Source organism: Megalobrama amblycephala, linkage group LG11 (assembly GCF_018812025.1).
Source record: "Megalobrama amblycephala isolate DHTTF-2021 linkage group LG11, ASM1881202v1, whole genome shotgun sequence".
Taxonomy (NCBI): domain Eukaryota; kingdom Metazoa; phylum Chordata; class Actinopteri; order Cypriniformes; family Xenocyprididae; genus Megalobrama; species Megalobrama amblycephala.
In genome coordinates this window covers 16,752,865-16,779,338 of record NC_063054.1, presented here as the reverse complement: position 1 = coordinate 16,779,338, position 26,474 = coordinate 16,752,865, and the positions used below count along the sequence as shown (strand labels likewise).

The 26,474-nt window shown below is 37.8% G+C and overlaps 1 protein-coding gene across 6 annotated transcripts; it reads right to left on the bottom strand.

Moving 5' to 3' along the window:
* Nucleotides 1-18: 18 nt before the first annotated feature.
* kidins220b (kinase D-interacting substrate 220b) lies at nt 19-24,808 on the bottom strand. 6 transcript variants are annotated; one of them, XM_048206357.1, is made up of 30 exons: nt 24,612-24,806; nt 21,916-22,068; nt 21,720-21,818; nt 20,403-20,501; nt 20,158-20,256; nt 19,952-20,053; nt 19,611-19,709; nt 19,141-19,338; nt 18,919-19,017; nt 17,279-17,377; nt 17,099-17,197; nt 16,833-17,010; nt 15,029-15,193; nt 14,651-14,830; nt 14,320-14,485; nt 13,687-13,838; nt 13,298-13,587; nt 13,014-13,154; nt 11,886-12,123; nt 11,027-11,115; nt 10,532-10,676; nt 8,630-8,792; nt 7,426-7,604; nt 6,530-6,750; nt 5,533-5,655; nt 4,343-4,375; nt 3,200-3,337; nt 3,018-3,116; nt 2,365-2,586; nt 19-2,277 (listed from the first exon to the last, which is right to left on the bottom strand). In XM_048206357.1, the coding sequence occupies exons 2-30, from the start codon at nt 22,045-22,047 to the stop codon at nt 1,135-1,137; spliced, it is 5,190 nt and encodes a 1,729-aa protein (XP_048062314.1). In that variant the 5' UTR covers nt 22,048-22,068; nt 24,612-24,806; the 3' UTR covers nt 19-1,134. The 6 variants fall into 6 exon arrangements, 5 of the variants coding, with proteins under 5 accessions (XP_048062314.1, XP_048062315.1, XP_048062316.1 ...); XM_048206358.1 differs by having other exon boundaries at nt 4,343-4,372; XM_048206359.1 differs by lacking the exon at nt 4,343-4,375.
* Between the last annotated feature and the right edge of the window lie 1,666 nt (nt 24,809-26,474).

Sequence of the window (26,474 nt, the reverse complement as noted above, 5' to 3'; positions counted from 1 at the left end):
AAGACTTAAGAAACATGGTTACTGTCAATGCAGGTTTATTTCATTCCATGTTGAAGACAAAAGCATCACAAACCACGGCTGCCAATGGTACAGTTAACCGCTAAGACTAACATCACATGGCATGCAATTTCTACTGGCTAATTTATTACTGCAGTCTGACACATGCTCGTCACTGCTCATATACTACTGTAACTACAGCACAATGACAGCGTGCAGTACAACTCGATACAACACATTTTCAAGCCAGAATGAATGCCCATATTCATACTTTTTAATGGATTTTACACAAGTTTGGGTAGCTTTACCATGACAAGGTACTACAGTATTTTCCTTAGTGAGACACTACTGAATCTTTTCCTACAGTGGTGATTCCAAAATGTTTTATAGTCGTTCAACTGGTGATATTCAAGTGTTAGTTGAAAATTCTGTCAGTAATTACTCACCCTCATGTCTTTCCAAATCCGTAAGACTTTTGTTCATCTTCGGAACACAAATAAAAACATTTTTGATGAAATCCGAGCTCTCGGACTCCTCCATAGACAGAAATTTAATTACCACTTGCAAGGCCAAGAAAGGTAGAAAAGACATTGTTGAAATTGTCCACATGACTACAGTGGTTCAACCTTAATTTATGAAGTGACGAACACTTTTTGTGCAAAAAAACAAAACAAAAATAACTTTATTCAACAAATTCATCTCTTCCCTGTCATTCTCCTATGATGTTTACATTGTATAGACAGTGCAGCGCTTACGCCAACTCAGTATTTAGTGTTTTGTTTTTGTGTACAAAAAGTATTCTTGTCGCTTCATAAAATTAAGGTTGAACTACTGTGTTTCGAAGATGAACGAAGGTCTTACAGGTTTGGAACAACATGAGGGTGAGTAATTAATGAGAGACTTTACATTTTTGGGTGAACTAACCCTTTAATAATTGATTAAGCTACTAATACTGTTTGGAAACAATACAGAATATATAAACGATACAGAACTTATCACCCACTTCAACTACACTTAACATTTAAAAAAATGTCACAATAACCACCGTTACACGTATTTAAGCATTACACCAAACATGCGTTGACACCACAAAACATTAACCAGCAAAGACCAGACTGCAACAGATCCAGACGTCACCTACAGGATACTTTCTCGCTCTTCACCGAAGGTGACCGTGTCAGAGGACACTTGAAGGATCTCAGGAGGATCTCCAGAGTTAAGCCCCCTCTTCAGATGCACCACACGGATGTTCTCATTTTGGGGAGTGATGGAGGTGGTGCTGGATCCAGGATTTATGATGACATCACTTCCAGTGGTCGTGGAGGTGGTGATGGAGCTATCTGTGGGTTGGCGAACTATGTTTCCTTGTTGGGCGTTTGTGTTGTTATTAAGGGTGGTGTTGCTGGGTGTACGGTTGAGGTTGTAACTCTTGGAGGAAGGCCAGCTCTCTTCAGGGCTGCTGGCCAGAAGACTACACTGGTCCTCTGAGCAGATGGACATGCGGACGATCGCTGGGTCTTGGAGGCCACTCAGACTACTCGGCAGCCCTCGCTTTCGGGCTGAGTTCTCCTCGTCTAGATCAATCAGATTAGCCCTCTCAGACTGTGACAAGTCAGCCTCTTCGTCTTGCAGGGAATGGTTGGGCGAGCTTTCGTTGGAACGGACGCCCGAGTCAGAAGAATCCTTCTTATCTGAAAGGTAATCCTTACCCTTGGACAGAGATCGATCTCCAGCATCGGAGGCTTTGGGCTCAGGTTTCTTTCCATCCTTGAGCAGAGGGGCATTGTCTGACTCTTCAGACTCTTCGTCATCACTGGTAAGTTTCTGGTAACGTAAACCGCCGCCAGCCTTCAGCTTCAGATCAGCACCCTGGAAGAGGCTCACCTTCTCTCCAGACGACTTGCGTCCCAGAAGGGACTTTGATGACCCATGGTCAACCTTCTCATCCTCTTCTGTTATGGGATCTAAAGTGGCCGTATCTGCCGAGGCGTAGTCGGTATTATCGGTCGCGGACTTGCTGCTTCCTCGTTTTGAAACGGATTTACGCAAATCCTGGTCACCTCCATCCTTCTTCTTATCCTCAGAGCTGGAGTGCATTAGCTGGCCAACAAAAGGTGGCACAGGCTTCTCCATTCCTACCTCAATCTGAGCCATGGAGGCGATGTATTCCTGGTAGGCATTGCGATACTCTGCCTGCTGCTTGTCTGTTAGCTTGCAAATTTCATTGGAGGATTCCTGAGAGTTAAGGCTGGACATGCTAGGTGTACGGTGAGTTGTGGCCTACAGAGGACAAGAGATGTTGAAACAAATGTCTAAAATGGAATGGCTTGAAAAAAGGATAGCAAGAACCTGAGAAGAAACGCTTACCATCCACGTAGGGTTGGCATGTCTAGGAGGCTCATCCAAACCCACGTTACTGAGCTCCTCAAAGCTGAGGTTAAAGTTGTACACGGGTGAAGTGTCCGTGTTACCAGTTCCTCCGTGAACGGATGCTCCATTGTGCCTGCAAGGCTCCACAGTGCTGCTGCCTTGTTCACTTGGAGCCTCCTCATGCAGGATCTGGCTCTCCACAAGACGGAGCTCCAACACCTGCAAAACATCAACTTTATTACTCCAGTATCTATGGACAGTGTGAGAGAGTTTCAGGGCAGTTAACTTTTTTGATAATATACATGTATAATTTATGCCTTGCAAGCTTAAACATTTGGTTTTGTCTGAGATTCAGTTGTGAATTCTACTAGGTAAAATAACTGAACTAAGCCCAGACAGCAACATAGTGTCGGCCCAGATCCACGCATACCAGATGTGGGCTGGATCTGGGCCGACACTATGTTGCTGTCAAGGATGTTTTGTCGAATTCATAAGAATGATGTGTAATGGTCTTTGGAGCATCAGTAAGAATGGTTTCAAAATTACAAGCCAATCTGTAATGGTCTGCCATGCATTCTTTCCGTTTCAAAATGTTGCCATAGCATATAGGAATCTGAAGTACTGGTTATAAATGAAAGAAAACTACTCACTGTTGTCCTGAAAAGCTGCCAATCTCCAAAATTCATGTTCATCTCTTTCTTCAGCTCATCAATGTTACATTGAGACAGAACTCGGCCATTTATGTTAGCCTGAGAAATCACAAAATCAGAATGTAGTGCAAAACAACCTAGTGTGATATAGAATGTACACTTTTTTCTTCACAAATACACACCTTCTTAATCGTTGCTGTATACTGAGAAAGCAGGTTCTGGTCGATGCCGTCGATAAGTCTGACACGCTCACAGACAACATCTGTGCTCATTGAGCTGAGCAGCATCGATGGGGTGCCTGAGACCACCGAGGCAGAGCCCTGGTACACACAACACACAGAACTATTAGTGCCACTAAACTACATCACAACAGTGTGCATATGAAAGATCTCTGAAGCCTTCAGATAGCTACCACAAGAGATAAACCATGCAGATTTTTAGAAAACAGTCAAGAGGGGTTGCAGAAGGTCTTGAATTAAAATTCAAAGAAGAGAGGGATCAAAAAAAAGGTACTGCAAAGCAAAGTATGCAATGCATCTTTTATGTGTTGCTGTCAGCAGGATTTCAAAGGGGCGAGTGCAAATCTAGAGCGATAAGATGGCAAGAAAAAGTTAGGGATACAAATAGTTGTACTCAGAGTTTGTTAGTTCTGAAGTGTCACATCTACCACCACACTTAGCATTAAGTGTTATGTAGCTTTCAAATAGCTACATCTAATTATAACAAAACCAAACATTGTGACCTACACTACATGGACTATAAATACAGACCTCTGTTAAGGGAAAGGCAGAGTGGCACCTGGGTTCTATACTTTTAAAGTTTTCTGACAATACTTAAAAAGTTTAGCATCCAGGCCACGCTGTGTGAGATGATTATTTCAATGGCTTTTGCGTAAATAGGCGCCATTGAAACTGCATCATCACAACTGAAAGGGTAAAAAGAGACAGATAGGATTACTTTAATTTTTTTATGAAGACAGAAGCTTGGAAAACCAGGGGAAAGAAGTGAGAATTCTGGGGAAGGAGAAGAACTCAAGTTTAATGTGACCAACTAATCTCTGTCCATGTCCACATAATGACAGTATTATTTATACAGATAATTGGTATGTTGTACTTTTACTTTGACTTTATATTAGGCATCTAACCTCAACTTAATTCCTCCTTCCCCACTGTAAGTGTAAAAAGAATTTTTTTGTCCCATGGTGCATGCCGGGGTGCGAGTGTTTAGAGCTCTGAGAGCGTTAGTGTGTGTTTGCGAAGGCGTGTGAGGAGGGGCAGCATTAGCAGAGCAGCAGAACTTAAGCCGAATCTAAAAGGATTCAGTACCTGCTTCTTTTTCAAAGACGGTACCTTACCCTGCTTGAGGAGAGAGAGGAGAGGAGGGAAGAGACAAAGGAGGTGGAAATCGTGAGGGAACCACATTCATGTTGATGAAAGAGATGGAGAGAGAGTTTAAACAGGGAGCAAATGAGTCTCTCTATAGCATGTGGGAACTGGTGGACTGTGAAAGCCTCCGGTGAACATTAAGGCAGCTGGTGCTTGACGTCACTAGTGAAGTGTATATTTAAACACTGGCACATTGCTTCTGTTCTCACACAAATAAAGTGTAAAATGTAAAAACACTAGGTATAAAGCACTTTCCACAAACAGGGTACAAAACAGGGCCTAAAACTTGATTTTAAAGTCTTTTTTTGTTGTAAAAGTCTCATTTGTTGAAATTTTATTTTCTATAAAACATCAGAATTGAATAGACAAAAATGTTTGAAATAATAAAAAAAAAAGCCTAAAATAGCCAAATTTAGTCTAAATAAGCTGTCATTCTGTGGGGACTAGCTAGTAGGATCAAAAATTGTTTAATTATTGATAAACTCCCACAAATTAAAAAAAGTGTTGGAACAGTTGAACTTGCAGTCAACAATTTTATGAAAACTGACCAAATGAAATAAGGGAACAAAGTTGTATGCAAAAAGGTATACAGTATGCACACTAAATATAATTGTATTTTATTAATAAAATTATTTAATTAAAAATACTTCATATTTCAATTAATTGAGCAACAATTCATTACATTGTCAAAAATCTCCATTTAAAGGGGCAGACAAACATTTGATCCATTTAAAACATTTGACTCGACATGCCAATTTCAAGTTAACATTTCCAACAGTTCTATTGCTATTTGTGCCTCTAACACTTTTAACAAGTAGTAGCACATCATATTGTACCCTATTTTGTACAAAGTGCCACAGAGAATATCGACTTTTCATATCACACACTACACTAAGAAAAAGCATCAAGTATATCTGGAGCAACAACATGAAAACAGTAAAAAAATAAAATGATAATGTCACATAAGACAAAAGGGAAGAAGAAACTTTAAATTCATGTTTATAAAAGGAAACACCTGCAGAACAAAACTTAAATATTAGATGTGAAAGAAAAGCATGTCAGCAAGTGAAACCCTAGCAAGAATATCTAACACTACTGTCTAGCAGCTTTTGTTCATGACTAGTACTTACAGGTCCAATGCTAGGGTCCTTGGGATAGCCAGTTTTAATGAATGGACGTGGAAGAACATGAGGTGGGAAGGAGCTGCCAGCGTATTGCCGAGGCAACTGGTAAAGATGTTGGGGGAAATATGGCTGGGAGACCAAATGTGGAGGAAACAAAAATTAGGTAATGAAAATATAACAGAAAAGCATAAATAAATACATGCAGGAAAGTTCTAAGTTCAATACAAGGTAAATCAATAAACAACATTTATTGATCATTTCGACTTGCCCTTCCATTTTGAGAACCTTATTGTAACTGCATTTTTTGCCCTTTTCTTTAAGAAAATGTTTTCTATGTTATTTAACATTACGCCACAAATGCTGTCAATTGAGCTTAACTTGTATTGAACCTGAAAGATACCTTTAAATGCAAACATGAGAAATAATGAGGTGTCTAACACTCAATCTCTCTCTCTCTCTCACACACACACACACACACACAAACATTCTCTCTAACATGCACAAATGCTTAAAAAATAAACAAGTTCATTGGGTGGAAATGTGCACAAACATGTAGCCTCATAAACAGTTCATTTTTTACTTAGAAAAGTAAAGGCTGAACGCAAAACATGAAAATAAAATGAAGCTAAAATGAAGTAAAACAATAACTGAAACACGAGCACAGGGAGATGATTGAAAAATAATCTGGGTGGGCATGTGGAAATGTTTGGCACTGAGGCTGGAATACTTATAGAGGTGTGTGCTCTTCCAAGGGACTTTCCTCATCTATTAAATGAGCCGATGTGCCTGGTAGAGCTCCCTGAGGAAAGTTAAGTCTAAAACACAGCTGAGTCATCAATCTACACTTGACATTATTTATCTGTCTTAACTGGACCCAATTCACCACAAATGTCCCCCAAAGAGATGACAATAATCTAATGATAGATTAAAACAAAAACACTTTCTGATTCAGTTTAACCTATCAGAATTATCTTTTGTGAGTTATTTGTGCAATCACACTCACCCTGTTGTAGAATGGGTGTTGCGGCCCAGCCATGCCGCTGAAATAGGCGCTGTGGGGCTGAGGAGACACACCCGGCGGGTTATACGGGCCGTTGTAGGAGGCGGTAGGGGAGCAGGCCGAGGACTGCTGGCTGTAGACTGAAATTGGACGGCCCTCCTGCAAAGGCAGTGTGGGATAGGTGACACCACCCATGTTCACCTGCTCCCGTGCAGCACGCACATCTAACAAGAGAATACGAGGATAAAAACTGTGAAATACATGCTTTACGACATGGAATGTTGATTTTTTTGAGGTAAATTTAATTATTATATGATCTTTTATCATTTTCTAAGAGATTGCAATTTTCGCAAACCCTACAGTAGCTGGCCACTATTGATTCTATTACTAGCTTAAAGGGTTAGTTCACCCAAAAATGAAATTTCTGTCATCACTCACCCTCATGACGTTACAAACCCGTAAGACCTTCGTTCATCTTCGGAACACAAATTAAAATATTTTTGATGAAATCCGAGTGGTTTCTGAACCAACCATAGGCAGCAACATCATAACAAATTTCCAAAGTCATTATTTTTATTCTGTTTTTGCACAAAAAAAATATTCCCGTCGCTTCATAACATTAAGGTTGAACCACTGTAGTCACATGGACTATTTTAATGATGTCTTTACTACCTCTCTGGGCCTTTGTTAAGTAGTTCAGAAACCTCTCGGATTTCATCAAAAACATTTTAATTTGTGTTCCGAAGATGAACAAAGATCTTACAAGTTTGGAATGAATACTTAATGACAGAAATTTCATTTTTGGGTGAATTAACCCTTTAAGCTAGTAATAGAATCAATAGTGGCCAGCTACTGTAGTATGGAATCAAATGTGGTTAGATTTAAAGAGAGATATTTACCTGCAATAATCTCTCTGAGTTTGGGATCTAAATTCACGGTGCAGGGGAGAAAGGTGCGGATGTCTCGAACCGCAAGCACTGGAGTACGTGAAGAAAGGAACACCTCAAAGCTACGGACATCCCCATCTATCTCCAGCAATGGCTCCACGTCTTTAGTGGTCGGAATATTCTTGGAGATCCTGTCAGGCAGAACATTGAAAGATACAATTTGAGAAACATGAGACAATACTAATATTTTAAAGTTGTAAAAGTTACTTCAGCATGTGTGGAGCGTCCATCACATTTTTACTAAAACAATGCAGGTCTTGTGAGAATGACTGATTTTAACATACCCTGGCATAAATTACATTGAGCCTTGCCAGACAAAACAAATACATGATGGTTTTACTGAAAATGAAAATGATGCTGATATAACTCAGCATTAGCAGCACAATATCTTCATTTGATTTTGTGTTTCTGAGGCACGGACTGCTTTAAGAGTGGAAGGAGTGTGCAGACAGCCAGTATCAACACAATACAGCAATATTACTGATGGTTTGGATGCCAAACCTCTTCATAAAACCACAAACTTCATATGTTTTCACTTAAACAGACCTAAGGGTTTTTAAAAAATGCTCTATAAACCCATCAAAATGTCAGAATACACCCATGCTGCGAACGCATTTACTTCTCTCTTTATAATTTGGGCACAACAAGAACTGCTGTGTGTGAAGAAGTAAACAACATCAGTGCTGTCAGTACATTCCATAATCATTTCATATCCGACAGCATGACATATCTGTGCAATGATACAAGTCTTACATGAATAGCATCATCTGACTAATCACCATAGGGAAGCCTATCTAATGATCTGGGCCTGCTTTCCTTGGCTTCATCTGACATTCTGTGGCCTCCCATTATTCGTTTCCAGGAAGCTTCCCAAAGGAGACATTTTTCTCTAGGACCCTAATGGGCTAACGAACAAACTACATGCAAAAAAAAAATCTTACATGACAAAACAAGCATTACATAAGGTTACTCTGATAAAAGACTTTTTGGTACAGATTAGCAATGATCTGAGTTGTTGATCTCAAAACAGCTAGCATAATGTTTCTGGCAATCTGATGGCATTTTGAAAAGGCTACAAAATTACTGTGATAAAGCTTGTGGTGAAAATTAGCATAGTATCATGTGATATTTAAAGTTTTTCTTTAAAAGTCCCTACCTTTCATAGATGGTTTTCAGAGTGTTCTGATCTGGGATGCCATCTGTCTCTTCTAGGTACAGTATGAGCCAGGATGTACGATATGGCCACTGCTCAGTCAGGTTGATCCAGGACGCAAGCCGGTCCCAGCTGAAACTTATCTGATTGGCCCTCAACAAGCGGCCTAAACAAGAGGAGAGCATTTCATGAGTACTGCATGTTCAGACTTGATAATTTCATATCTAAAAGTTTATATTCCATTACAGAGACTGCATACAAAACTGTTCAAAAGTTTGAGGTCAGTAAGATTTATTTATTTTTTTTTTTTTTAAACAATACTTCAGAAATCATTCTAATATGCTGGTTCGGTTCTCAAGAAACATTTCTTATTATTATCAATGTTGAAAACAGCTTTATAATTTTTGTAAAATATTTTTTTTTAAATATTTTTGTGGAAACAGTTATACATTTTTTACAGGATTTAATGAATAGAAAGTTCAAAAGAACAGCAGAAGAAATCTTTTGTAACGTATAAATGTCTTTACTGTCACTTTTGATACATTTATTGCATCCTAGCTGGATAAAATTATTTAAAGGTGCCCTAGAACGTTCTTTCACAAGATGTAATATAAGTCTAAGGTGTCCCCTGAATGTGTCTGTGAAGTTTCAGCTCAAAATACCCATTTACATTTTTTTTAATTAATTTTTTTAACTGCCTATTTTGGGGCATCATTAACTATGCACCGATTCAGGCTGCGGCCCCTTTAAATCTCGCGCTCCCTGCCCCCCCGAGCTCTCGACTATAATACAGTGCATTTACAAAGTTCACACAGCTAATATAACCCTCAAATGGATCTTTACAAAACGTTCGTCATGCATGCTGCATGCATGCGTCGGATCATGTGAGTATAGTATTTATTTGGATGTTTACATTTGATTCTGAACGACTTTGATAGTGCTCCGTGGCTAAAGCTAACATTACACACTGTTGGAGAGATTTATAAAGAATTAAGTTGTGTTTATGAATTATACAGACTGCAAGTGTTTAAAAATGAAAATAGCGACGGCTCTCTTGTCTCCATGAATACAGTAATAAACGATACTTTAACCACATTTAACAGTACATTAGCAACATGCTAACGAAACATTTAGAAAGACAATTTACAAATATCACTAAAAATATCATGTAATCATAGATCATGTCAGTTATTATTGCTCCATCTGCCATTTTTCGCTATTGTCCTTGCTTGCTTACCTAGTTTGATGATTCAGCTGTGCTGCTCCAGACGTTAATACTGGCTTGCGTAATGCCTTGAACATGAGCTGGCATATGCAAATATTGGGGGCGTATATATTAATGATCCCGACTGTTCTGTAACAGTCGGTGTTATGTTGAGATTCACCTGTTTTTCAGAGGTCTTTTAAACAAATGAGATATTCATAAGAAGGAGGAAACAATGGAGTTTGAAACTCAATGTATGTCTTTTTCATGTACTGAACTCTTGTCATTCAACTATGCCAAGGTAAATTCAATTTTTGATTCTAGGGCACCTTTAATAAAATCTCATTGACCTTAAACTATGGAATGTTAGTGTAATGCTGAGACATCTGTAACTTGTTTTGCCTCTGTAGAGTAAAACTGATATTAAAAAAGAAAAAAATAGGGTCAATAAGAAAACATTTTCCATTTGGATTGTGAAAGGTGGCCATTACTAACCAGACAAAACAGACCAAAACAAGGCCTATTGGTCAACATTACCTAATAGTTCAAGTGACGTCAGCGGAAAAGGAAAGTTATTTCAGAGGAAGAGCAAGTTACTAAATTTTAGAATTTTTTTTCTTTGGAATAACATGCAATGATAAACACTTTTATGAACATGATCATATCTGATTTCATGTTGACCTTAAAGCGTGAATGCTAACCTGTGACTGACACAATGTTGAGCAGTCTCCTCATAGTCTGAGGGCTGATATCACTGAACCAGTCCTCAGTTACGAGCAGTTTTGTGAGGTCAAAGGACATCTGACGCGTAACTGACCTCTGCATCTGTCGACGGCGATAAGTATCCTGAGGAGAGATCAGCTAGATTTAAATCATGCTTATTACTCAAAATCAATAGCATCAAGGAATACAGAGAAAGAAATGTCAAGGGAAACATTTGGAAACGTTCTGTGATATGACCACATCATTTGGTAGAACATTTCTCTCATTGGATTACAGTCAGACAGACTGCACAAGCACAAAGCATGGGACTGCCAGAGGATGAACAATTCAATTTGTCTCAGTTCAAATCATCATACTATTGCAAACATCACATAAAATCATTATCATATAACTTTTAATCATATTTATAATCCCTAATTATTATCATATAAGTAGCCCTCTGACAGAACAAAGCAGCATATTGATCAGCTTACCCTGCGGTTAAGAGCCGTTTTACTGCCAAACTTGGTCTGGTCACCCAGGCTGTTCTGGGACAACTTTCTGTCCAACTCCTCATGCCAACCTATATCATAAGAAAATGTTAAGAAAATGGCTTTGCAAGCACCACCAAATATGCTCTGATTGGTTGTGATTTTTGTCACGCAGCATTTTACTTTCAGCGAAGATAGAAAATGTACTTTGAAAATTCTGAATGTTAGTCAGAACAGGGTTAGACTGAGTAACCTGGTTGGGACAATATGTTAGAATAAAACACAAGATACGTTTGGCTCCATTTTGTACACTACCGTTCAAATGTTTGTGGCCAGTAATTAAAAAAAAAAAATTACATTTTATTTTATTCAGCAAGAATGCATTGTATTGATCAAAAGTGACAGTAACAAGCTTTCTATTTCAGGTAAATGCTGTTCTTTTGAACTTTCTATTCATCAAAGAATCCTGAAAAATATACACAACTGTTTTCAACATTGATAATAATAATAAATATTTCTTAAGCAACAAATCAGCATATTAGAATGACTTCTGAAGGATCATGTGATACTGAGACTGGAGTAATGATGCTGAAAAATCAGCTTTGCCATCACAGGAATAAATTACATTTTAAAATATATTCAAACACAAAACTAAATTGTAAAAATATTTCACAATATTACTGTTTTGCTGTATTTTGGATGAAATAAATGCAGCCTTGGTGAGCAGAAGAGAAAAATCTTACTGATCTAAAACTTTTGAACGGTAGTGTATATCAAAACACTGGGAAGACTACTAATAGTCAGTCACTATTTGAAACAGAAGACATTTTATTTGGTCCCCTTATCCGATGGCAATACAAACCCTCAGAGTTTCCAGTCTCTCCATTAGCAGGAGTGGGCGCACACATCTTTTTTGCACTGCTGAGGCCGCGGCTGTTAAGGAAGACAGGCAGATGGACAATATTGCGCATGTAGTCATGGCCGTTGATGTTGGAGTCACGCAGCACGCTGTTTAGATTCTGGTTAATGGCTTTGATGATGATGTGAGGATCACTGGCGAAGACAGAGATGAAAGGACCCTTGGAGAACAGCACTCTCACCTGAGCAGAAGGACAATTTTGACAGGTTTTTGATATAGGCCTCAAAAGTGGTGATTGGCTCAACACTAAAAACGCTTTTTTAAGTGATTTTGTCATTTGTATTACTTATTGTTTTTTTTAAACTATTTCTATTCATGTTTAAATGGATAGTTCACCCCAAAATGAAAATTATCCCATGATTTACTCATACTCATGCTAGGTGTATATGACTTTCTTCTTTCAGACAAACACAATCAGAGTTATATTAAAAATATCCTGGCTCTTCCAAGCTTTATAATGGGAGGGAATGGGGCTCGAGATTTTTCCATCCATTCCATTCCATTTTCCATCCATTCTATAAGTAATACATACGACTCCAGGGAGTTAATAAATTCCTTCTAAAGCGAAGCGAAGGGTTTTTGTAAGAATAGCATCCATATTTAAAACTTTATAAACCATAATAACTGGCTTCCAGCAACGGCCGTATGCAAGTCAAGTTCTGGCGGAAAAGTGACCTCCCGACGTATGACGTAGGAGAAGTGTAAGCTTCAAACAAATAGGGCTGGGCAACAAACTCAAGCTCCTCTTCTCTTATATCACAATAATCTGACATTTCTCTTTTAAAATTCTCATTTTAGACTTCTAATTCATGACCAGTGTTTTGTTTTTCTCTATACTCTGCACTTCCATGTTCATCAATACAACATCCGTCTGGTTTATAAAGTTTTAAATATGGATATTTTGCTTACAAAAGCCCATCGCTTCACTTCAGAAGGCCCTTATTAACCCCCTGGAGCTGTATGAACTTTTAGGATGAATGGATTTGCTTTTTTGGGCTTCAAAATCTCGAGCCCCATTCACTACCATTCTGTCTAAAAGAACATGTTTTGTGCACAACTACTGATGCTCACCGTGTCTAGCATCTGCAGCACTTTGTCCTGTTCACAAGAGTCCAGACCATCAATGATGACAACTAGACGTGTCTGGTTCTGGGTAAAGCCGTCTATAGTCTTGGCCATCTTAGCCATGAGCTCCACTTCATTCTTCAAGACCTAATAAAATAGTAGCAGAAAGACGAAAATGTCAGTGTGTCATTATGTTAAAGTTGACCTAACAAATTCACCCTCTGTGACACTGTGTATGAATACCACAATGTAGCTCTGTGTAAAAGTTACCCAGAAGCCTGTCAACTAACCTTCATAAAGCCTTCACTTTTCAGCTTGTGCATCTTGTTGGCAGCACTGTGCAGTCTCTTCCTCTGGGAGTTTAGCACTGAGTCTGTCACCTGCCACCAGGTGCGACAGTTAAGCAACAGCGCCAACCCAACAACACTCGCCATGGAAACCAGCACTGCGTTTGCTGTCTGGTTTTGCCCATCCACCTTGAAGACGGCCAGCAGGGCCATCCCCACGATCAAGCAGCTCAATATGAAGAGGAAGATGACAAAGGATGGGATGCAACATGTCTTCTTCCACTTCTTTTTACCTGAGAGTAGACATGGTCACGACAAAAAATTATGTAAATATAGATACATTAGTAGCCCTATAGATCCTTTATAGTCATGAATGGTTAAGTGGCCTTTACCTTGAGACTCCTCAGTTTTGAAGACTCTGAAAAGTCTGGTGGCCAAGAAGCCAAACTCTCTCTCACAGGCATCCGAAAGAGTAGCGATCATTTCAGCCATGGACGTCTCCCCACCCACACTGGATAACCTGTTATAGTCTGTGAACAGAAACCTGTCAGAAAAAAAAAAAAAAGAGTTCATTAAAAACAGTTATTTACAGCGCTGCTACTACTTTCTTATGTTGCCCTTCACACTTAAGTGTCTTGAATTATTGGCTAATAGATTTCAGTGAAATATCAGTGAAACTTTCTCAAAGTTCTTGAGCATAAAATGACAAACGGGACATCCTAAGACAGGGGTGCCAAACTCAGTTCCTGGAGGGCCACATTCCTGCAGAGTTTAGTCCCAAACCTCCTCCAACACACATACCTGTATATCTCAAATAATCCTAAAAACACTTGATTAGCTTGATCAGGTGCATTTAATTAGGGTTGAAGCTAAGCTCTGCAGGACTATAGCCTTTCAAGAACTGAGTTTTGCACCCCTGCTCCTTGTGGAATTCAAGGACACACATGTCCACATCCACCCCATAGGACAGGTTACAGGATGTCATTTTAATGGCTTTACGGTTTATGCAGAGTGCGGGTAATTACCTGACAGGAAGCGCACGGGTGGTCTGTTCCGGCAGCTCTGGTGGGTTGACGAACATGAGTTTGAGCAGAAGCTCCAGGTATCCAATGTGTCGGGCCAGACGGGTGCTAATGACCCACGCCCAATTCCAACTCTCGCCCTCACGCCTGCTCCCAAAGTACACAACCACTGTGTAGAGATATATATACACATTCACTCTATCTTTCAAGGGTTATTAATTGAATTTTGTCTAATTTGATATCATTCATAACTCAATTATGACAAAAAGTACAGATTTTTATCACGAATAAAGAACCTATGTTTGGAAACTGAATAGTGGAACTGTTTTCTTACCAAAGAACACATAAAGTAGTGCTAGAATACTGAGAGAGATGGCAACAGCCAGCTTGGGATCCACCGTGAAGCCGAGCACTAGCGCTACAGAGCCACAGAGCAGGAGTGATAATAACACAACCAGCCAGGAAAACTGGAACAACGGCTCCACCTGCTGACCTGCAAATGTCTTCATCTCATCTGAGAAAGAAATATGAAGATTTATCCACCAATAAATATACACCAGATGCAGTGAACTGAGCTCTATTAAACATTTCAAGCTCAGAAATAGCTAAAAAGCTAAGTAGGTACGTGCTGTACATGAGTAAACTTTGCTTTAAAATATCCTTTTCAGGTCACTTTCCTTGTTTAAGCTGAGTGATTTTAAATAACGCTCACCCTCTAGTTTCTTGAGCAGGAAGGACTTGCCGCTTCCCCACTGGGCGTACAGACCCACACAGATGGGCGGCTGCATGGTGGGCTCACTCAGGATGTCTGCCAAAGCACTGCTGTACAGGTCATAGCCCAGCATGTCCCCATCTGACTCTGTGGGGGACAGATGTCCTAAAGGGGACAACATAGAGAGGGGCAAAAATACACACAGGTCATTCAAAACATACACAGTGAATGTAGTATAGTTTAATGTTGACATGCAACTACAGTAATTCAAAACATATATGTACTTATTTAGATTTTGAACTGCACAGAGCAAGTCTCTGGTTATTGTAGATTAATAAGACTGTGTAACAAGTGGACGATAAAGAAACAAACCTACAATGGAACCCATTTGGTCAGATTCATGAACAAATGACTCTTACGTGTCAGTTCTTTTCATTGATATGAACTAAAAAAAAAAGGTGCAACCACAGTGCAACTTTACTGTCAAAATGAACGACTCGGTTCTTTTAATGTTCTTTTAAACAGTTTAAAAAGATGGATTAATGATTTGAATCAGTCTGAAACACTGTCTTGTATTTGCAGAGAGAGAGAATTTATTTTAAATGCAAGCAAATGTGGACATTATGAAAAAAACCCAAATGAATCAGAATGGAATCAAACTGAATCAAACTCAGAATAAACCCAAATGAATCAGAATGGAATCAAACAGAATTGAAATCAGAACTGAATCGAGAGTTTGAGAATCAGAATGTAATTGAATAAATGAATCTGTATTGATACCCATTCCTAATGATGAGTGTTAAAGGTGCCCTAGATTATGTTTTTAAAAGATGTAATATAAGTCTAAGGTGTCTCCTGAATGTGTCTGTGAAGTTTCAGCTCAAAATACCCCATAGATTTTTTTTAATTAATTTTTTTAACTGCCTATTTTGGGGCATCATTATAAACGCACCGATTTTATGCTGCGGCCCCTTTAAATCCCGTGCTATCCGCCCACAGAGCTCGCGTTTGCCTTGAACAGTGCATAAACAAAGTTTACACAGCTAATATAACCCTCAAAATGGATCTTTACAAAGTGTTCGTCATGCATGCGGCATGCATGCGTCGGATTATGTGAGTATTGTATACTGTTATATTGTTTACTTCTGATTCTGAATGAGTTTGATAGTGCTCCGTGGCTAACGGCTAATGCTACACTGTTGGAGAGATTTATAAAGAATGAAGTTGTTTATGCATTATACAGACTGCAAGTGTTTAAAAATGAAAATAGCGACGGCTCTTGTCTCCGTGAATACAGTAATAACCGATTGTAACTTTAACCACATTTCACAGTACATTAGCAACATGCTAATGAAACATTTAGAAAGACAGTTTACAAATATCACTAAAAATATCATGTTATCATGGATCATGTCAGTTATTATTGCTCCATCTGCCATTTTTCGCTATTGTTGCTTATCTAGTCTGATGATTTGGTTGTGCACATCCAGACGTTAATACTGGCTGCCCTTGTCTAATGCCTTTTATAATGTTGGAAACGTGGGCTGGCATATGCAAATATTGGGGGCGTACACCCCGACTGTTACGTAACAGTCGGTGTTATGTTGAGATTCGCCTGTTCTTCTGAGCTCTTTTAAACAAATGAGATTTATATAAGAAGGAGGAAACAATGGAGTTTGAGACTCACTGTATGTCATTTCCATGTACTGAACTCTTGTTATTTAACTATGCCAAGATAAATTCAATTTCTCATTCAAGGGCACCTTTAATCAATAGTTGACCCCTAGTCTAGTCCCAGACTTACGTGCTCCAAAAATCTGGGTGAGGATGCTCTTCTGGTGACTGCAGTCGATGTTGTAGGGTGTCTCTCCAGCCTTGTTGGGCCGGTAGAGGAGGCGGCCATCTTTAGGGTTACGGAGGAGGAGCTCAGCCAGCCTGCGGCTCCGTCCACGTATGGCAATATGAAGAGGGGTGTCCCCTTTCTGTAGCCAAAGAGAGCAGAGGCTTAAAGTGCAATATAGATTCATCATGTGAATGTGAATTATGTACATAAAATTGTGACTGTTTTACCTTGTCCACTGCAGACACTTTGGCCCCTTTGTCCAGCAGCAGCTCCACTATTTCTATGTTCCTCATCTTGGTGGCTTTGATTAGTGGAGTCTCAGAATCCTACATACACAAAAATACAGACTCAAGACTGGCTCATAACAGTAAAACAATATCTTTAACATGAGTCTTGCTGTTCTTTACTTTAGTGGTGGTCTCCGTGTCTGGGTTGCACTGCAGTATGTCTCTAACCATGGTTGCATTGCCTTTCTCTACTGCCCAGTAGAGTGCAGTCTTATTTTCCTGTAATAAAAAAAAAAAAAAAACAGTACATTGATTTGAACTTCCCATACCTTTTATACATGTCTCATTTGCTGTTCAAAGTAGGGCTGCACGATTAATTGTATTTTAATCAATCATAATTTCTGCTTCTCTTGATTAATTAAGCATAATAATATGCGATATTGACCTGCTGGTAAAATGCAACATTTTTTTTTTTATACATTTCCATTATCTTCCACTGGTAGCATGCCTCCACAAGCTTTGTCAAGAGCCTGAATCCCCCAATCAGAACTTTTCTCTTAGGCTCTGTCCACACGGAAACGGGTATTTTTTAAAACCGCAGCTTTTTCTATGTGGTTTGGCCGTTCGTCCACATGCAAACGCAGTATCCATTCACTGAAACTGAACTTTTTTGAAAACTCCTGTCAGGGTGAAGATTTTTAGAAACTCCGGTTGCAGTGTTGTCATGTAGACGGTGAAACCAGAGATTTTGGCTTGTGACATTGAAACCGGAAACGGTAATAACCTTTTTTGAGGACATGTAGAGCAGCCAATCAGAGTTTGTTTTGTTCCACGTTATGTTTAGGAGCGTGAAAATGAAAGTCGATGTCCCTACAATAACAGACCGGCATGCATCTATAAATTGTTCATTCAAGAATGTTGTGCAAGTTTACTGCAACATTGGAGCTGCGAACTTCACATACTTTTGAAAATCCAGCGTTTATTTGATCCTGATAAGCGCTCATTGTTACAGTTGTAAACATGACGGTATTCTTCTACGAGGGGGTTTGGCGTCACAGCATTTGTTTCTAAACGGACCATTAAAGAACGTGACACACACGTCTCCCGGACATCCTATAGAATTCCACCAACCAGATGACGATTTCAATACTGCTGAAGTGTTTCCAGATAAGTGTGCCATATGCATCAGATGTTCAGCCAACGGTCCGTGGGCGTGATGTCTGAGGCTGAGACTACGAAGTCTGTAAACAACGTTAAAACAGGCCAGAGACAGGACATGCTGAAGACGGATGCAAAGAGGACACGGATGCACTAGCAGAGCAAATACTGTACCAGGCACAGCAAGCTCATTGTTCACGATGCTCGAAATATAGTAAGAAAAATATAATTTTTCTTACTATATTTATAACTATATATTATATATTAAATTGAGCGTGAGGATTTATATGGATGTATCTCTGAAGGGAGCTAATTTAAATAAAATAAAAAACTACTGCATGTGCTACATGTGTACATCTTTGTCTGGCTTGCAATTAAAATGCAGCATTTCAAACGGCTGTAGATATTTTTTGTTCAAGGCCAGTTTGGCCTGTAACAGAGCAAATAAACAATAAAAAAATAAAAAATAAAAAATAAAAAATCTGGAACCAGTATCAGAATCGGCCCAAAAAAAATCAGAAAAGGAATCCATGAAAAATCATGATCGGTGCATCCCTAGGTAAAATAAACTCTGCGAATGAGTTGATGTTCTCTTGTTTAACCATTCTCATGCAGCCCTAGTTTAAAGTATTTTAACGTATATGATGAAACAGGCATGTTACCTGGCCTCTTATATCGATGTCTGCATACTTATGCAGTAGTGCCCTCACAATCTCCACATGGCCACCCCTCACAGCTCCAATCAGCACAGTGTCTCCACTCTAGAGGTTTAAAACACAATACACAATAAACATACATCATATGCCTGGTCTTTCTCATCCAGTATATCAGTTTTACATTTGTAACCTTTCCATTTGTAAGGTTTATTGTGAGGTTCAACCCACCCTGTCTGGGATGTTGACGTATGTGCCAGCATCGAGCAGGTCCTGCACAATCTCAGTGTAGCCCTCTTTAGCTGCGATCATGAGAGCTGTGTTTCCATCCTTATCAGTCATGTTTACATTAGGATTCCTCTTCAGAAGCTCTTTAACCACCTCTGTATATCCTCCCTTTACAGCTACGATCAGTGCCGTCATGGAGTTCTGAGTGGGAAAGATTAATAGAATAAGACAAACAGTCCCTCTGGCTACTGATGTAATGCCTCTAAATCAGTATTACATGAGTTATTCTAGTTATAACAAAAGCTCTAAAATATTTTACTGGGTAGAAATTATGGGTAAAAAATATTTATTAATCCTTATCTAGTAAAATCACAAACTGGAAAAGTCTTATGGCCTTCAAAAATTGTTGTGGACAATGGGGAGCCTTAGAGACAAAAGAGTGAGAACCACTGTGCTAAATGATGAGCACATACCGCCCCCTCCTGGTCAACATCAGCTCCGTTCTCCAACAGGTGCATCACGCAGTCGTAGTGACCCTTTCTAGCAGCCCAGATCAGTGGGGTGGTGCCATACTAAAAGTACAAAAAGTTAAATATGCTGGTCTTTACTTTTAATATTTTTACCAGTAAAATTATTAAAAGGAATATTAATATTAATTAATATTAATTAATTAATATTAATTAAATCTATGGACAGCGACTGTGGAATGCTGTCAATTACCAGAGAAAATATTGTTGGTTCGTAAAAACAACAATGGCAGCTTCAACCAGGAATATTCATTTAATCACAGTTAGGAAGGTTTGGTTTAGCTCACCTTATCAGAGCAGTTGACTTTAGCTTCATGCTCCAGCAAGAGTTTCACAATCTCTGCATGGCCTCTACCGGCTGCCCAGATAATGGGGTAAACGCTGTATTGCTAAAGGCAACCATATGAAATGTATGATAAATCAATAATTGCATATTTTTATATGTGCTTATCTAATATGTGGAAAGGCAATTGATAAGTTTTTCCATCTTTACCAGTCCAGTGGTGTTTGGGTTTGCCCCAGTCTCCAGCAGGATCTTGGCCACCTCAACTCTATTTTTATATGAAGCCCAAGTAAGGGCGGTCCAGCCCCCCTGCACAAAACAAAGCCACACAAAACAAAGCCACATTAAGTTTTGATAATAACAAAAGGATGTGTTCTTTTTCAAATGTGATTATGGTACTAAATAACAGAGATGTATTTCTTTTGATACAAACTTTTGCTTTTTGATTTTCTCACCATGTCTCTTTGCTCAATATAAGCACTGTTTTCCAGCAGCTCTTTCACCACCTCCACATGCCCCTCTTTAGCTGCATAGATCAGAGCGGACCAGCAGTCCTATCAGGGAAAGAAACAGAGATGGGTCGCTATGGAAACTATTGAACCACTGGCAATGTCGCCATGGGAACAGTGATGGAGAAAAAAAAAAATGCAGCCCTAAGGCAACGTTATAATGGGCACTACACCTTATAGAGATTATAAATATATAACAAAAATATTGCACAGAAATACAGAGGGATTCACATTGGGATCCAAAGTCAACTTAAATACTGAAAACAAACAGGTTTCAGCTTATTGAATAAATAAAAAAGGGAAATACCATGAAGACTGTCAAAAAAGTAAAAGGGGACATACTAAACCAAATATTAAGAAAATAAGAAATTTGTGTGAATTTTACAATTCACTAGACTAGATCACCATTTACATATATATATATTATATATATATCTATATATCTATATATATATATATATATATATATATATATGTATGTGTGTGTGTGTGTGTGTGTGTGTGTATATATATATATATATATATATATTAGGGCTGCACAATTAATTAAATTTCTAATCGTGATTACAATTATGGATGCCACAATTACATAATTGTTCAAAGGCACAATTACAACAAAAAAAGTCCACTTACATTATTCTGTGTTTTATTTTTCCCCCCTACAGGTTATCTTAAGGGTTTTTTCCATTGTTTTAATTTTAGTATAACATTATAATACCATGCATATTTTGTACTTTTTTTTTTTTTATTTAAAGAATAAACCAAACCGATGTATAGTTGACATTTAAGGCTTAATGCTATAGAAAAGCATAAAAAAAAAATTCAGGAAGAAAGTTTTCAAGTTGTTTATTTTCATATAAAAATATGGCATGCAGTTGCTTCAAACAATTATATAAAGCTATTCAAAACATCACTCAGTGTAATTAGTAATTTAATAATTGCAATAATCTCAAGGGAATAATCGACAATTATGATTTTTGGCATAATCGTGCAGCCCTAATATATATATATATTATATATATATATATAGATATATATATCTATATCTATCTAATTATTATTTGGTCATAGTAGATAGCGGGTGTCACAACTATTTTTTTATAACATTATAATAAGCTGCTGATATATGGCCATCCAAAAAACGAACATCGAGAACGCTTGCTCTACTTCTGATTAGTAAATGTTATGTGAAAATCTGCAATGTTTGAATGGAAACAAGAGTGACTTCCTCTTCTTGTAAAGCTTCAGTGGACATTTTCTCACCACATCATCCAAGTTGACGTTTGCTCCCCTTCGGATGAGCTCTTGAACAATCTCGAGACTGCCCTGCTCGGAGGCCAACATCAGAGGAGTCTGTCCATTCTGTCAAAGACACAATGAGAAAGACAGATATTTGATATCTTAATAATTTAGCTGAACATCTTAAATCATGTTTGACTTTTTTTTAGATGTAACTTACATCGCTTCGACCATCCACCTCCTTGAACTTGTCTAGATGGGCTTTTACAGCAGCCAGATTTTCTTCCTCCACATAGCTGAAGAGGTTCTGGATGGCCAGAGTGGTCATCTTGATAGAAGTTGTGGTGTCCATGATTGCCACTACCTAGGACACCTTGAGTAGAAACACATTATGTCACTTTCAGAATATAAATTGTGAACAGAGACTCTGTCAAAACCTAATTTGCATACCACAAAAGGTTGTTGGAGAATGAAAGAAAAAAAAATAAGTAACTGATATGAAACTCTTTGAGATTAAGTGCTAGAGATGTTAAATTGCTGAGTTTAAGTGACAGGTGATATCAGAGCATTTGTTCTCAATGCAGGCCAAGAACAGATGCAGGAAATGGACTTTAAATGTCATGAGAAAGGAGGCTGGCAGAGATAAGCGTAACACAGAAATAACATGTTCATTTTCTTCAAACATATCCACAGACAGACTCTCTAATAGGTTTTCCCATTTCCCAGTTGTGCTGAAAATCTGGGTACGCATTTTGTGTTTTGGGTCAAATTGACCCTAATTGGTTTCCATGCGATTCCCTAAAAAATAAACACCATGTAAAAACAGAAAACCTCTATTGTAGCTTGTCAGAGACATATACACGCTGAACCGCTCCGAGAGCATTTGAAAGGGTTAAACGAACTAGGTGTGAAAACACCCATAAAGGGTTAGTTCACCCTAACATGAAAATTCTGACGGCATTCACGTGAACACCACAACACATGCATGTAATGCTGATGCAGGAGACAGCCAATAATGAGCCGGTGTTGTGACATAGAACCCGGAAGCACTGTAATGTGTGTACAATGTGAACAGCGTCAGAGGCTGACACGGAAGAGAAGAAATTGTTGAAGAAAGTCTATTTTTGTTTTTTTTTTGTGCACAAAATTCTCGTTGCTTAAGGTTAAGGTTAAACCACTGTAGTCACATAGACTATTTTAATGATGTCTTTACTACCTTTCTGGACCTTGAAAGTGGTAATAACGTTACAGTTTATGGTGGGTCAGAAACCTCTCGGATTTCATCAAAAATGTCTTAATTTGTGGTGGGTGGGTGGGTGGGTGAGTGGGTGAATGGGGGGGGGGGCTGCAATCTGATATGTTGTATCCTTTTTATATTTTATATTTCTTTTTTGGGTGAACCCTTAACCAAAATGTACAGCCTTTCCAAAACACACCTATGTGCTGAAGCTTAGCACGCACATTCATGACCCTAAATGACAAAAAGTCATAAAATTTCAAGAAATAAGTTGTTTAATCAGTATTTCAAGCAGTTTAAAAAAATCAAGCGTGGGTCAAACTGACCTACAACACAGTAGGAGGGCTTGTCTAGCGAACAGACCGCATACTCTTTCAATTTCCTCTGAACGATTGATTGATAGACCACAAATTAATGCAAATATTATATGAATATAGGAATTTTACAGCATTTGACCTTTATTTGATATGCGCTGGTATGTGACCCTCAATTTAACCTTCAATACAGGCTGTATAAAAGATGGGGGAAAACAGACAGGCAGCAACAAACAAATAGACAACAACAAAGACAATATGGCAGCTCGGTCAGGAATCCAAGCAGCTCTCAAAGCGCTATCTTTGAAATTTGACACCAAGGTTATTCTTATAAACCACTATGTGACACCATACACCCAGTACAGTGTCACACTGTCCTCTGCTTTTGTCTGAATGCTTGTAGATTACTGGCTTTGACTGCTGTCTGTCTGCTCTGGAATGGCATCATGCATTATTTATGGCGACCAAGAGTGGTTCACACCTAGAGTCTACAGCAAGATGCTGCAATGACTGACAGTCCTGTAGTTATAATGGTGAGAAGCATACTATATTGCATACATTAAACTAGATAGATAGATAGACAGATTATATGAAAAATAAGGCTATTATATATATAGCGGCATTCAGTATAGGATTTGAATGTTCATAGTGTTCTTTCAAAATGATCACATATACAGAATATATATATACAAAGTATATGCATATATTATATATAATATATACATATAAATATACAAAATATATACATACATGCATGCATACATAATGACACACACACACACATATATATATATATATATATATATATATATATATTTGTATATACAATATACATACAAAATCTACGTATACTGTATATATATATATATATATATATATATATATATATATATATATATATATATATATATATATATATATATATATGATAAATGTGACCTGAGTGAATAAGGGTGCAAAAAACAGCACATTACCTTATATCTGCGTTGTAATAAAGTGTCTATTTATTCTGGTATATTTGACTGTCTAAACATTATTGTAATCTGATATTAAAGAATGTATTTTTAGAAATAAATAGGACGGGCAGTGTCTCGTCGACATAATCTACATGTTGATGTACTGACTCCCTCCCTATGAGAGACCAGACATTAATCGCCATCAAAACAACCCCAAACAGATTAACCTTATCAGTATATTAGTACATACACATTACAAACTACATCTTCTTCGCTGTGAATGTTCAAATCTGCCCAATTCTACAGCCTGATGCTCGTTACTGTCCAGCCAACGAACTGTCAATCATATGCGGCATCAACAGACAAACGCGATTTAAACCTCTCATTTGCCTTATGTTACGAGACGTACCTCACAGAAAAGAAACGTTGAAATGCTCTCCTGTCAGAAGGTCCGTTTAGAGATGCGTATTTCTCTTTAGTTTTTCGGTGTACGGCGCTTCTTTCTTCCTATTCACCATCTTCAACAACAGCCATTTTGAAGAAGCGAAGCGCTGTGCTGTTTAAGCTTCTTCCCGGGCGAGTCCCTGACAACACACTGCGTGACGTCACCGCTCAGCACATGAACGCATGTGATAGTAAAAAAATACATGTGATAGATTAGTGTAGACTAGTTTATATATAGCCTTCGCATTATACTGTTATATATAATGTTAAAATTAATGATACTTATATATTACTAATATTGGGGAGTTATGTTACATTACACAGCAATTGTAGTCATTGTGTCATTGTTATTATAGATTATATTATTTTATGTATTTCATCCTGCAGTTGCATTTCTTCTTTCTCAGTGGAAACTTTACCCTCTGACCTTTCAGAAAATAAACTTACAAATATTATATATATACAGTACAGTCCAAAAGTTTGGAACCACTAAGATTTTTAATGTTTTTAAAAGAAGTTTCGTCTGCTCACCAAGGCTACATTTATTTAATTAAAAATACAGTAAAAACAGTAATATTGTGAAATATTATTACAATTTAAAATAACTGTTTTCTATTTGAATATATTTCACAAAGTAATTTATTTCTGTGATGCAAAGCTGAATTTCCAGCATCATTACTCCAGTCTTCAGTGTCACATGATCCTTCAGAAATCATTCTAATATGCTGATCTGCTGCTCAAGAAACATTTAATGTGTACAATTGTACAAAATATTTGTGTACAATATTTTTTTTCAGGATTATTTGATGAATAGAAAGTTAAAAAGAACAGTGTTTATCTGAAATCTAATCTTTTGTAACATTATAAATGTCTTTACTGCCACTATTGATTGATTTAATGCATCCTTGCTGAATAAAAGTATTCATTTCTTTAATTTCTTTTCAAAAAAATAAAAATAAAAATTCTTACTGACCCCAAACTTTTGAACGGTAGTGTATAATGCTACAGAAGCTTTGTATTTCAGATAAATGCTGTTCTTTTGAACTTTCTATTCATCAAGGAATCCTGAAAAAAAAAGTACACAACTGTTTTCAACATTGAAAATAATCATAAATGTTTATTGAGCAGCAAATCAGCATATTAGAATGATTTCTGAAGGATCATGTGACACTGAAGACTGGAGTAACGATGCCGAAAATTCAGCTTTGCATCACAGGAATAAATTACTTTGTCAAATATATTTAAATAGTACACAGTTATTTTAAATTGTAATAATTTTTCACAATATTACTGTTTTTTACTGTATTTTTAATTAAATAAACGTAGCCTTGGTGAGCAGACGAAACTTCTTTTAAAAACATTAAAAATCTTAGTGGTTCCAAACTTTTGGACTGTACTGTATATATATATGTGTGTGTGTGTGTGTGTGTGTGTGTGTGTGTGTGTGTGTGTGTGTGTGTGAAATAAAGAAATTGTATTTCATATTTTATGAATGCAAGCCTGATAAGGAAAAACAAAAAACAAATCTATTCTATTTAAAAAGTAGCAGAAAACAAATCTATACTGATCTGAACCCAAAACGTAGCCGAAATAAACAACAACAAAATTCAAGACAGAAACAACAAAAAGAAAATGCTGAAATAAAAATCTGCCACTGGGACGTAAAAGTGCCTGTAGTGCAAATAACAAGATCAGATGTTGACGACTACTCGGGTTGAAGCTTTTGAGAATACGGAAGGCTGAATTATCAACGTTTCAAACATTTCACTACAGAATAATGAATGTGTAACTACAGCTGGCACATTATCTTTGCAAAATGGTTCATCAG

What these genes read in the sequence shown, in the direction of transcription:
- kidins220b (XM_048206357.1), bottom strand. Translation starts at nt 22,047, where the DNA reads ATGGACACCACAACTTCTATCAAGATGACCACTCTGGCCATCCAGAAC. An exon ending in AAAGTGAAGGCTTTATGAAG is followed by an intron (nt 13,155 to 13,297) that starts GTTAGTTGACAG and finishes CTATTTTATTAG; the next exon opens with GTCTTGAAGAATGAAGTGGA. An exon ending in ATGCCAACCCTACGTGGATG is followed by an intron (nt 2,278 to 2,364) that starts GTAAGCGTTTCT and finishes TGTCCTCTGTAG; the next exon opens with GCCACAACTCACCGTACACC.